Source organism: Macrobrachium rosenbergii, chromosome 12, assembly GCF_040412425.1.
Source record: "Macrobrachium rosenbergii isolate ZJJX-2024 chromosome 12, ASM4041242v1, whole genome shotgun sequence".
NCBI classification, from domain to species: domain Eukaryota; kingdom Metazoa; phylum Arthropoda; class Malacostraca; order Decapoda; family Palaemonidae; genus Macrobrachium; species Macrobrachium rosenbergii.
The window spans coordinates 68,842,917-68,855,319 of NC_089752.1; the positions used below are offsets into that span (position 1 = coordinate 68,842,917).

Here is a 12,403-nt window from a genome sequence, read left to right on the forward strand (position 1 = left end):
ACAATCATTTAATGGGGGAGAGAAATTTGTGACATGAAATGAGAAGTTTCATTAATAGGAAAAGGGAATTGGTAACTCAAATCTTAATATCAGATGTACCTTAGATAATCCCCCTTGCAAGTGCACTTTGCAATACTGGACAGATGAGTGGACTGGTCTTCCTTCAACAAGTGATGGCAGCAGGTCACCAGACCTCTTGCGGTCTAAGTTTCAGTTCCTGGGCATGTGTGCCAAGACAAAGATGGCCTGGTTTGGCGTAGGATAGCGAGACGTCTGTATAGGACGAGATCAACTACTTGGACTGGGTCTGAAGGAGGATGCTTTCTCCAGGAGACATAGCCTCAGGGAGGACGCAAACAGGGGACGCCAACGATTCTGAAAACATCAAGAACCAGCAGAAAGGGGTGCACAACAGGCGGTTTATCAAAATTAGTCGTTATGGAAGGGGCCATAGCTATCAATGAACTGCGAATTCCCTATGGATAACTTTAATCTATATACCTGAGTGACCTTTGATTTGTTTTTTACATCTCAATACTTGAAGTAAGACATTTTAATCAGAAGGAAAACCTTTGTAAGACTACATTATACTTTGGTTGCTTTTCTGCTACTTTAGTTCATCGTAAATTTCTCTACATTTATCCTGTTTCGACGACGTTAGCAAGTTCTTCTTCTTTTAAGTCTTCTGTTTACAGAGCACTCCAAAATGCCCCAGCCTTTGGACCAACGTTATTGTTTAGATAAAATTGTTCTATAGTACTACCGATATCCTTCTCCGTACACTTTACAATGGGTTGGTGCTTTTAAATCACCCCGACCCGCACCCCCACTTAGTAAAAAGTGTATGTGCACTCTCGCCTTTAACTACTGCCTGCTTTTATTGCTTTCGACAGGTATTCCTGTTCACATACCTGTTCCCACATATTCTGCAGAAAGGCTGCTCCTCTTTTAATCTCCCTTATTTTGTAGCGTCCCTTGGGATGCAGCTTTCGTACTGGCTGATGGTTTTCCCGTACCTGATTCGTGTGGAACTGGGCTGTCCCTCTCACGTACTGTACAGTGGAGAGGTATTGAACTGAATGTTTAATCATTTCGGATTACCGCTGTTTCCCTCCTCTGCAACCCTACATTCTTATGTTGTTTTCGAACGGGAGTACTTCGAACCGATATCTTGGACTGTGCCTAAGGTTAGCCAAACTGAAGTGGAAAAACAAATAGATAAGAATTTTTCATATAAAGCTAATCGTTGAAAACATAAAGTAAAGATAAGTAAAGATAAAAAGGGCATTTTTCAAAATATTCATAATGGCACTGCGGTTAGCTCTTTACCCTCGTGATAATTCAGCCATCGCGGCTAAAACACTTGTACTTCAGTGAATATTGGTCATTTAGAAAGTAGATTATTTATTATTTTTACAGCATCGCTTGTTTTTTCTATCTACTTTAAATTAAGAAGCATGGAAATAACTACCTTATTTATGTATCTGATTTTTTACCGTAAGACAGGTTACGGTAGCTTATTCAGCCTATATTAATTTAATCAGGTCTCTGGTTACTACCAGTGTTGGTATTACCGGGTTTCTCTCTCTCTCTCTCTCTCTCTCTCTCTCTCTCTCTCTCTCTCTCTCTCTCTCTCTCTCTCTCTCTCTCTCTCTCATTTTTACAGTAGGCTGTATTGTGTTCGTAGTTTCATTACTTCTTCTATTAATGGAAGAAATGGGTTGAATTCCTTTATAAGTTGATTTGCTCGTTAATGATAGAAACAATATTTTTTATGATGTATTATTTCACTCTTTTTGGTGAACTTCTCACATTATGCTTTGTGCATGATCAACATTATTATTATTATTATTATTATTATTATTATTATTATTATTATTATTATTATTATTATTATTATTATTATGTAGTGATTTTTATACCTGAGTGAAATTTGTTCACTTGATCTTTATGAGAATTTGTCCGTCATTCCTGACCGAATTGCTGTATACTTAATACCAGATAGTACATAACAGAGCATGCGGTTCTGAGATAACCTTTTTCATCCAAATTCCATCCTACTACAAGGTTATAAGGTTAATCTTAGAAAGATTCATCTAGGATTCACTGTCACATGTACTGTACCCATTTTATCATCCAAACATGAATCTCTCTCTCTCTCTCTCTCTCTCTCTCTCTCTCTCTCTCTCTCTCTCTCTCTCTCTCTCTCTCTCTCTCAGTGACATTTCAGCTTATGTTTCCTGAATTTCTGGGAATGTGTATTTCTGACTTCCAAATTCGCTCTCGCGCTAATATCAAAATGAAATGGGGTTAATAGACTGAAGATGAAGCTTGGGTGTTTGTGGTCATAAGCAATTCGGAAGAGGGAACAAAAGTAGGAAGCGGTTAGAAAAATGGAGTCTTTGAGGTACAGTTGCCTTAGAAAATAGATTTTCACATAACGCAATACAAGACGACGAGAAAAGTAGTTAAGGACAAAGGCAGTAATAAAGGTATGGTAGTTTCGTAATTTAGGGTTAAATTTGATCATACTATTGAAAGAGAAAAAGAAGTTCTTCTTTTGTGAATTGATGAAACAGGGGTGATGAGAAAATAGATTGTTTACATAAAGCTTCAGATGAAGAGATTCTGCATAGAGAGAAGGCAGCCTCAGGTCGCCGGAATAAGTATTGTGACGAGTTACCTACTAATGAGGATACAAGAGGCAGATATGAATGATGCCAAAGTCGAAGGGTCAGGGTGAATTTAAAATGGTTGTCGAAGTGGCTCTTTAGAATGTGAAAACGGAAAGTGTCTGGCCAGGTTGTGTAAGCTATTTTTGGATGGGGGAAACATTGAAGAGAAATGGAAAGAGGTATAATACTTTTTACCCTGCACGAGGGTAAAGAGGACAGTTGTACGGTATGTGGTAACAAGTACTGGGGCATAATATTGCTCGCTGTAGAGAGGAGGGTTTAAGATAATATTCTGATAAAGAAAATATTTCAGATTGTAGAAAATTATTTACAAGAGGAGAGCTGCGTGAACTCAGACAGGGAAGGTGTAAGGCTCCAGCATTTACTATGGAACAGTTTTGTGCGAAATTTTGAAGTAAAAGGGAAAAAATATTATGTAAGTAACTGAACTTCAAAACCTTTTAATACAATTACTTGTGCAGTATGGAAGGCGCTGGATACATATGGTGTGGAAAGTAAGCTGTCAAGAATGATGAAAAAAGTTTTGTGTTTAAATCAAAGTTTGAGTTAGCATGTAGGCGGGAGAGCGACTGGCTTTGTGTAAAATTGGGCATTAGTTGAAAAAGGGTTAATGTAAGTAGAACAGTTGATGATGATTAGTGGAAGATTAGTTGGTGAAAAGAATGCATATTTATGAAGTCTTGGGAGGAAGAAGAAGAAGACGAGTTATTGCAACAGAAAGACCTAGATTTCAAGTAAACAAGAGAATAAACGCTAAATAGAAGATACAGCTTTTGTTGGTGGCTTTGATGTGCTGCTGATTAGCCTTTTCTGTACGTATGTGAAGAAAATAATTCCTCAATTCAGCAGTGAAATGATGAATGTGGCAGTGGCTATTGTTTTGTTTTGTTCAAGGGAGAGAAGTTTCTGGACGAGTCTCGAGCAACATTTCCGCACTGTTCAGATTAACCGATTCAAACCCATAGCATCTAACTGAGTCGGTCCAGAACCATAACAGGCAGCTGAAAAGCATTCAATCGATATGTAAACAGGGTTTGAACAAGAAAGTGTTATTTGCTGTGTGACTACAAGGGTAGGTTGGAATGTCTAGTTATTAAAAACGGAGATATTTCTGGTAGAAATTCTTTTATGAGAGCAATAAATGTTAATAAATGATGGAAATAAGAATTGCTGGAGATGGAAAGTAAGTTACTTGACTTAATGGTGACAAGAGAATTGGCTGGGGATATATCTAATCATTAATAAATTGCAGCAATAAGGGAAATAGAATAACTTTTGGGTTGCAGAGGAAGGAGGAAAGAAAATGGATGTTGGCATGGAATAGTGGAGTCCGTTCTTGATATGGCTAGCGTGGGTTTTGAAGAACTGTTGGATGCAGATATCGACTAGAGGAAGCTGTGAATACTGTAGTGGTGGATAGATTAGTTTATTTTTGGTATGTTTATTGAAGTTAGGGTGTGATAAAAATGTTGAAAATGAAAAGATACCTAATACATGTGTGCCTCTGTCATACCTTACATGTATCAGATCTTTTATTTTGCCAAGTATTTCATTTTTACTAGGAAATGGTGGGGTTTCAAATTATTAAAAAGCTGTGATATACTAGTGATAGTGTAACACTGTGGTTAAATTGGTTATATAATGGATACTTGGACGAAAAAACAATTCCAAATATAAGATTGAGATGAAACATAGTTCATTTATGTAAATGAAAAGTGATAGAGATGACTGAAAAGCGATAGGAACATAACATTACTTGGTATACTTGCAGGGGTTTAGGGTAACATTTTGATTGAGGCAGTATAGCTAAAAACAAGGACTGACAGAAGAACAATCTGGGTTTTTACCAGGAATAGTGTTAGTTGTGAAACATTTTTTGTTGGAATTTCCAGAATAACGGCAAAGAACTTTTACTAACATGATCTAAGAGAAAGTTTATTGCTACAGACAAGATATGAATAGTGATATGGTTTTCAGTTGAGAGTAATGAAAAATAGAAGTTTGGTGCAAAAGTTGGTCACAGACTAAGGTGTTTTGTATCTCCATGGCTATTTGATATGTTTATGAAAGGAATGATGAAAAAAATTAAAGAGAAGCTGCAGTGACTGCAGAGAATATAAAGCGAATGTTAGGAATGATTAATGCCATAAGTTAAATGGAAGCCATAAATCTGGATTAAGAAATGTTAGTATGGATGGTGAAAAAATGAGGTAGTAAATTTTTACAGGTATATGCTTGAAGCCCTTTCAACATTGGCAATAGAAGAAGAAAATAGGAGAGTTACAGAATAAAGTAGGTGGAGCAAGAATATTACAGGAATGTTCAGTGATGTAAAAGCTGGGATGCATGATGGAATTATTGAGCAACCTCGTTATGGGCACGAAGTTGTCATGTTGAAGGGAAATGAAAGAACAAGGTGGAGATATTGAAGTGTATGGTTTGCACAGTGCATGTCGGGTAAGAAGAATAGAAAGGTGGAAAAGTACCCAAGCGATGAAGAGAGAAAACTTACCATAATATTTTATGGCCTTTGGTCACATGTAGAGAAGGGTCCCTGATTAGGAGGTTGGGAGGAAGAAGAGAAAGAATGAGAAAACGTTAATTACATGATATGAAGAGGTTTAGGAAATGAACCGAGTGCGAGATTGAGATGAGTGGTGCAGCCTGTGAAAGGGGGTCGGGTCTATTTAGACAAGTTGACTGATGTTACAAAAGCTCTCTACAGAGTTACTTCAGCATTTGAAGAATGAACGTACAATTACTTTGGTTTTATTTTTCTCCGTAATCACCCCATCATAAGAGTAGCTTGTTGAAATATATATTATCTGTCTATCTATCTAATATATATATATATATATATATATATATATATATATATATATATATATATATATATATATATGTATATAAAACACGTACACACAGACATACATACACACACACACACACATACAGTATATATATATATATATATATATATATATATATATATATATATATATATATATATATATATATATATATTGCAAAAATAATATAAATTATAAGGATTTCAAGTTATTATTATCAAGCCCATATGAGCACCACCTTCCAATATTAGAATCTGTAGCTATAAAGAAACTAGTTCCCACCTTAAACAACCACTCTTCATCTGTTCCCTTGTACATAGCTTAAACCACGCCCTTCTTCTTGTTTACTTTCGGTGCATTTTCCATACAGCAACTGAACTCCGTTGAGACAAGGTGTCTTTTTAACTACTCTTAACTTTAAATATGTTTCTTTTCTTGTAGCGTAATTTTTATTTCAATGATGTATCTTACCTTGCCTTGCTTTATTCAATGTATTTTGCGTGTCAACAAAATAATAATTTGTTATGCTGTAATGCTTATCAGTTTTTTATCTTTGATTTTAGCCTGGATGATGAGACATTGGTCTCGAAACGTCGCTGTAGAAATAAAGTGAATTATGTTTCATGTTGTCTACTTCCACGCCGCCTGGTTATATATATATATATACATATATATATATATATATATATATATATATATATATATATATATATATATATATATATATATATATATATATATATATATATATATATATATATATATATATATATATATACATACACACACACACATATATATATATATATATATATATATATATATATATATATATATATATATATATATATATATATATATATATATATATATATATATATATATATATATAGTTAGTTCGTGTGTAACATGATTAGCAAATATTTCGAAATGTATTCACAGAGCTTCGTTAAGAAAAATAGAATATTAACTAAAGTAGAGCAGTTAACGTGTAAGAGCCTAAAGAAGGAGAAGCTGCTTTTGTCTGGTTTGGAGACCTTCGGACTACCCTTGAAGAAAATGGTCCCAATCTGAAAGACACACCACCAATCAGTCATCTTGTATACAAGCTAACAGTTAGAGGGGAAGTGAAGAGAGGCTCAGCATATCTTAAGTGGAGAAAAAAAAATGAACAGATGTTATTCATGTGCCACTCTCCGTTTACTTGGAGGTGACCCATAGAAGAAGCCGAGGAAGGCTTAAGTTAAAAATGCAATAATAGAAAAGCTTGCAAAAGAGATGCGAAGACCTGTTTCTGTGAGTAAATGTTCATCGTAAACTTAATATCGATGTTATCCATAGTACTGATGCATTAATTTTTTTTCATTACTTTAATAAGAATTTGATAAAGACCTAAGTTTCATTTGAGCAGGAGAAACTATGAATTCCAAACAGCAGTTTGTAAATGAATGCCTGCAATCTGTTTCAGTGTTGAATCTGTGTCCATTTTTCACCGCGTCCTGTACATGCGGTGGGATGAGAATTCCAATAAGAGTCAATAATAAGGTTTCCACGACCAGATCCCGGTCTTCCAATTCGAGAGACATCGTGAGAATTCGCTTAGCGAAGGAATTCCATTCTTTAAACTGGCACTCTGCTTCACAATGGTATTTCCTTGGCGATGAATTTTTATTTCGAACGTTATACATTGCGATGAGGCGAAGGTATAGGAAGGACAGAGATTCAATCGTGGGAAACAAACATCAGGAGGCCGTATGACTTCAGTTGATGATGAATGCATAAAGAGTTCAGGGTAACGGTAGTGCAGAAATCCATATCGTCTCTAAAGGGAATGCAACTTTTTACAGTTGCATTCATTATTTATTTCCAAAGCCGTAGTCAAAATGATAATGTTTGCATTCGTTGGAACAGCCAAGACATCGTGACGTCGTCATCTTGTTACTGAACTCACGTATCGAAGTGCTAGTATGTCTTCCAAAGCCAGCGGCAACAATTTTTCGGTCTCATTTTGTTTTCCTTTTCTTTCCATGTTTTTTTCCGTGTATATTTTTAGGATGTATCGACTGATATTAGATATCTTTACCTGAATTATTCGAGATTGCTATGCCAATTTGTCGTTCAAGCAACTAGAAAGATTTTCTGTAAAGACGATCATTCAGTTTAAAGCAGTTCGAAAGGCAAAAGTATTAAACGAGGATTAACACATGTCAAGTTTACTAATGTCATCATGGGTAATGGGGTTTTCTCCATGATATATAATGCACTCGCGTATTAGCCCAAATATGATGATGAACGTTGAAAGTGTATGAGAACTATGGCAATTAAGGAACCATTTACTCCAAGTTTCCGTGTTTAAGCTTAATTATCGCTTTTCACATACGCGAGTACGACGGTAGGGAGGTAATTACCAGTTAATGATTCTTTTTTTTTCATTCCGGCCATTTATTACATTGCACACTGAGTCTTTCATGCATTATTTCAGAATATCACGAGAACTTCCCATTACCAGTAAGAAAAGGAGGTTATGTTGTCAAGCTAAAAACCATATGATTTAAGAGCATAATAGTTCACAAACGACCATGATACTTTGTCATTCTGGGAGTCTCCTCGAGTCCTCGGCTCTGTCAGCCAGCTTCTGGAGTAAATTTGTAGCGAATGCTAATAAGCTAAGGTGTTTATCGAGAGGCCCAATAACCTTGTTACGAAATTGAACGCCAACTGTGGAGTTAAGAGAGAGAGAGAGAGAGAGAGAGAGAGAGAGAGAGAGAGAGAGAGAGAGATAATAGTGGCTCGAGATGATATTTTGCAGACTTTGACCAAAGATATATTAACACACGTGTAAACTATATGCATTCCATAATATTGCTTTCCAATATATCCATTTAGGAAATGTATCACTGAAAGCGAACTCTTTTAGAAAATGAAGAGTCTAATGAATTAGCTTTTTTATCACACTTGTGAATTTGTGTACTTGTTCATTCTTTTCCTCGATGGCTCACATATTCAGGTAGAATTGTAGCGTGCAAATAATTTGACATGAAAATATGATTACGTGTACCCACTTCCGAGAAACTAATTTGGATTTTAAGTATGAGTTTATAGCTTACATAATTTTCTAAGAAATGGAAATCCTGACCTTATTTAGAACTTTGGACAAAGTCTATGGTCAGGCATTCCCAAGTTTTACTTGTGATCATTACAACCCGAAGCTGCTGTGTTGGGACCGTAGAATGTTTTCATCTTTTCTATATCAAAAGACGCCTCGGTGTTAGGTCAATCTTAGGAGCCTGGTTAACTGTAAAACTGCTTTATAGTAAAATCTGAACCGTTTAAATCCAACAGCTACAGAAATTATAAGGCTCTGCTCGGTCAGAAAAGTGATTTATTTCCATTTTTCAGTTGTTGACATCATCTACTCAGAAATCAGGTTTTGTTAGTTTCCAATCAAATTATGAGAATATCCATTATGCTGCAACTAGGTTTTGCCATCTTACCGTACAAAATTTTTATTATTGCGTTTTATTGTGAACCCTCATGTGTATTTCATTTCCTTAGTTCGAAGTTCTATTTTTCTTTTTTCTCGCTCCCTCTTCTCATTTCCTTTCTTTCCGTTTCGTTTCAGTACCTGTTTTGTCAGTGTGTTTTTATTGCCTGACCGCAACTTCGATTAACGTAACATGATCACAGTTTTCCTTTTATTTCCTCCCTTTTCATTAGCTGGAACTTTCCTCTTACGTCGACATTTTCGGGCTGTTTGGTTTTTACTTTTCAGGTTTTATAGAAATACATTTTGAGCCAGATATTCGCACGCAGTTAAATAAACTAAGTGTCTTTATACATTTGATCTCTCTCTCTCTCTCTCTCTCTCTCTCTCTCTCTCTCTCTCTCTCTCTATACACACACACACACCCACCCACACACACACACACACACACACAGTAGGCTTCAATCTTCACACCTTCCTTTTATTTCATCTGCCGGGCTTTGGCACAGTGGATTCATTGTTGGAAATTAGAATTTCCCTGGGGACGATGAGCCACTGTTAGTGCCGGGTGCAACGTTACCCTCACCCAGTTTTCAGGGTGCGCTATTTACAGCCGTCCGTGCATGTGAATACTCATTCTGGTGAGTGTGCGTGCATACATCACATAACTGCATTCTATTTTTCTCTATTGTTTTAAATGCGTTTTGCAGAACGGCATATTTATGTAATTCACGTACGAAATTATATATATATATATATATATATATATATATATATATATATATATATATATATATATATATATATACTTTTTTTCTTCAGCCTTTACCCATCTCTGTATGGAGTCGCTGTTCCTTGTAAGCCTTCGCCATCTTCTATCTTACGTATCCTGTTCTCGTAACCGTTTTTCCCGCAAGTCATTTGCTACGTTATCTTTCCATCTGAAACTTGGCCTTCCCCTCTTCCTCCCCCTCCCAACCACCTCCATGTCCATGACTCTTCTACACACATGATCCTCCCCCTCTCCGCATGACATGACCAAACTACTGCAATCTTCTTTGCTGAATCTTCTTTGACACTTCTACCACTTTGACTGCCCTTGTCCTTTCTCGTGACTCCACACATCCATCTCAACATCCTCATCCCTGCCACTTCCAACTCCCTTTCTTGAGCCTTCTTTATTGACCACGTCTCAGCCCCATACACCTTCGCTGGTCTAACTACTCTTTTATAAAACCTTCCTTTTACTCTTGCACTAATCCTCTTGTCGCACAATATTCCCGATGATCTCCTCCAATTCATCTAAGCACACATGACCCAAGGTACTTGAAAGTGTAACCCTCTTGATGTCGTCTAAACCTAGTTTAACTGCACCCAGTTTTCCTTCCCCTCCCATCCACAGATATTGTGCCTTAGCTCTGCTTATCCTTAAACCTCGATCTTCTAGTGCTTGTCTCCACAACTCCTAGTTTTATCAAAACAGCCTACAACCATCACAAGGTCAAAGATGTAGGGACTGAGAGTTGAACCTTGATGTAAACCAAAAAACTCTTGCACTAAACTTTTCTGTTGTTCCCACAGTGCTCCTTACCTGAGTGATAACCTCTGCATACATATCCTGGACTACTTTAACATACTTTTCTGAAACACCCTTCTCTCTCATACATCTCCACACTTCTTGCCTAGGTACCCGATCATATGCCTTCTCCAGACCAATAAATACTAGATGTAGCCCTATCTGTCTTTCTGCATTTTTTCCATTGCTTGCCTTAGTGCAAAAATTGCATCTACTGTACCATTTCCCGGCATAAACCCGAATTGTTCTTCATTTATTGTTGTTTCATTCCTTATTCTTTTCTCTATAATTCGTTCATATATCTTCATAGTATGAGATATCAATTTTATCCTTTTGTAATTTGTGCAGTCTTGTATATCCCCCTTTCCCTTATATATTGGGACCGTAATACTATTTCTCCAGCTGTCCGGCATTTTTTCTTGGTGGTAGACCTTTGAAAAGAGGTCCCAGAGTATATCAACCCCTTCTCCTCCCAAGCATTTCCACACCTCCACTGGTATACCATCAGGTACAACAGCGTTTCCGTTTTTCATTTTGCCAAGTGCTCTCCTCACTTCTTCTCTGGTGATATCTGGAACTGCTCTTACTCGTGGGTTTCTCTCTTCTCTTGTTCTTCTGGGGTTCTCTTCGTTTAATAGCTTCTCAAAATGTTCCTTCCATCTTGCTCTTATACATTCTTCCCTTGACAAAACTCTTCCATTTCTGTCCTTGATCTGTTTGATGTGCATCAGATCTTTAGTTGCTCAATCTCTTCTTTTTGCTATATTGTAGATCATCTTCTGACCCTCTGATGTTTCTACTTTCTTGTAAATCTCATTTATTCCTTCTGCCTTTGCCCTTGCCACAGCCCTTTGTGCTTCTTTATTTGCAATTTTTCAAACCATTTCATTTTCCACAGATTCATCCCTTTCATCTATTATCCTTGCTTCTCGTTTCCTTTTTACCTTATCTTGAGTATCTTGGTTCCACCACCAGCTCTCCTTATCATTAGGTGGTCCTCTAGCTGATATTTCTCCTAATAACTCCTCTGCTGTTCTCAGTATCATTGTGCTATTTTCTACCCACCAGATGTTCACATCATCTGTTAATCTAATGCTGTGCAGGAACTTTTCTTTAAAACTCTGTCTCATCTCTTGGTCTTTTAGCCTCCACCACTTTATCTTGGGCCGCACCATAGTTTTCCCCTGTGCAACCTTCCGTGTCAAAAAATTGAACACATCTAACCTATGTTGTGGGCTAACAGTTTCTCCCTTTAGGTTCATACAGTTCTTTACTTCCACCAGATGGTTTCTTCTACACAACAGAAAATCTATTTGCATCAGTCTCCCTCCACTACTGTATGTTGCATAATTTTTGCTTGTAAAAAAGGTGTTGTTTATTGTCAAATCAAAAGATAATGTAAAATCTACTATAAGTTCCCATTCCATGTCCTCTGCAAATCCTACTGATATTTACCGGACTGCATCCAATGTGTCCATTTAGGTCACCCCCAATCACCAGTCTTTCTTCCATTTCTGTTGATGTAATAATCTCATCCATCTCCCTTCAGAATCTATTTTTAACTTCCCCATCACAGCCCATTTGTGGTGCATAAGCACTGACTAGGTGCATAAGCACTTACTACATTTAGACTGTGCCCCCCACAGCACAGTTTCACTTTCATTATTCTATAGCTTTTTCTTTCAACCTCAACTACATTTTCCTTCATTTCCTTACTAAGAACAACCCCATCTCCACATCTTCCTCTTTCATCAGTTCCACTATACAGCATCTTAAATCCACTACCAATCTCTCTTGC

The 12,403-nt window shown here is 36.8% G+C and overlaps 1 protein-coding gene across 1 annotated transcript in view; it reads right to left on the reverse strand.

Moving 5' to 3' along the window:
• Positions 1–288: 288 nt before the first annotated feature.
• Positions 289–12,403, reverse strand: part of LOC136844058 (uncharacterized) — a 12,382-nt gene continuing 267 nt past the window's right edge. The window contains exons 1-5 of the mRNA XM_067113072.1: positions 12,227–12,403; positions 11,550–11,798; positions 11,094–11,318; positions 912–1,052; positions 289–375 (exon numbers count right to left, since the gene is read on the reverse strand). The exon at positions 12,227–12,403 is cut by the window's right edge and continues 267 nt beyond it. Coding sequence (XP_066969173.1) covers positions 289–375; positions 912–1,052; positions 11,094–11,318; positions 11,550–11,798; positions 12,227–12,403 — 879 coding nt within the window. The remainder of the gene's footprint in view (positions 376–911; positions 1,053–11,093; positions 11,319–11,549; positions 11,799–12,226) is intronic.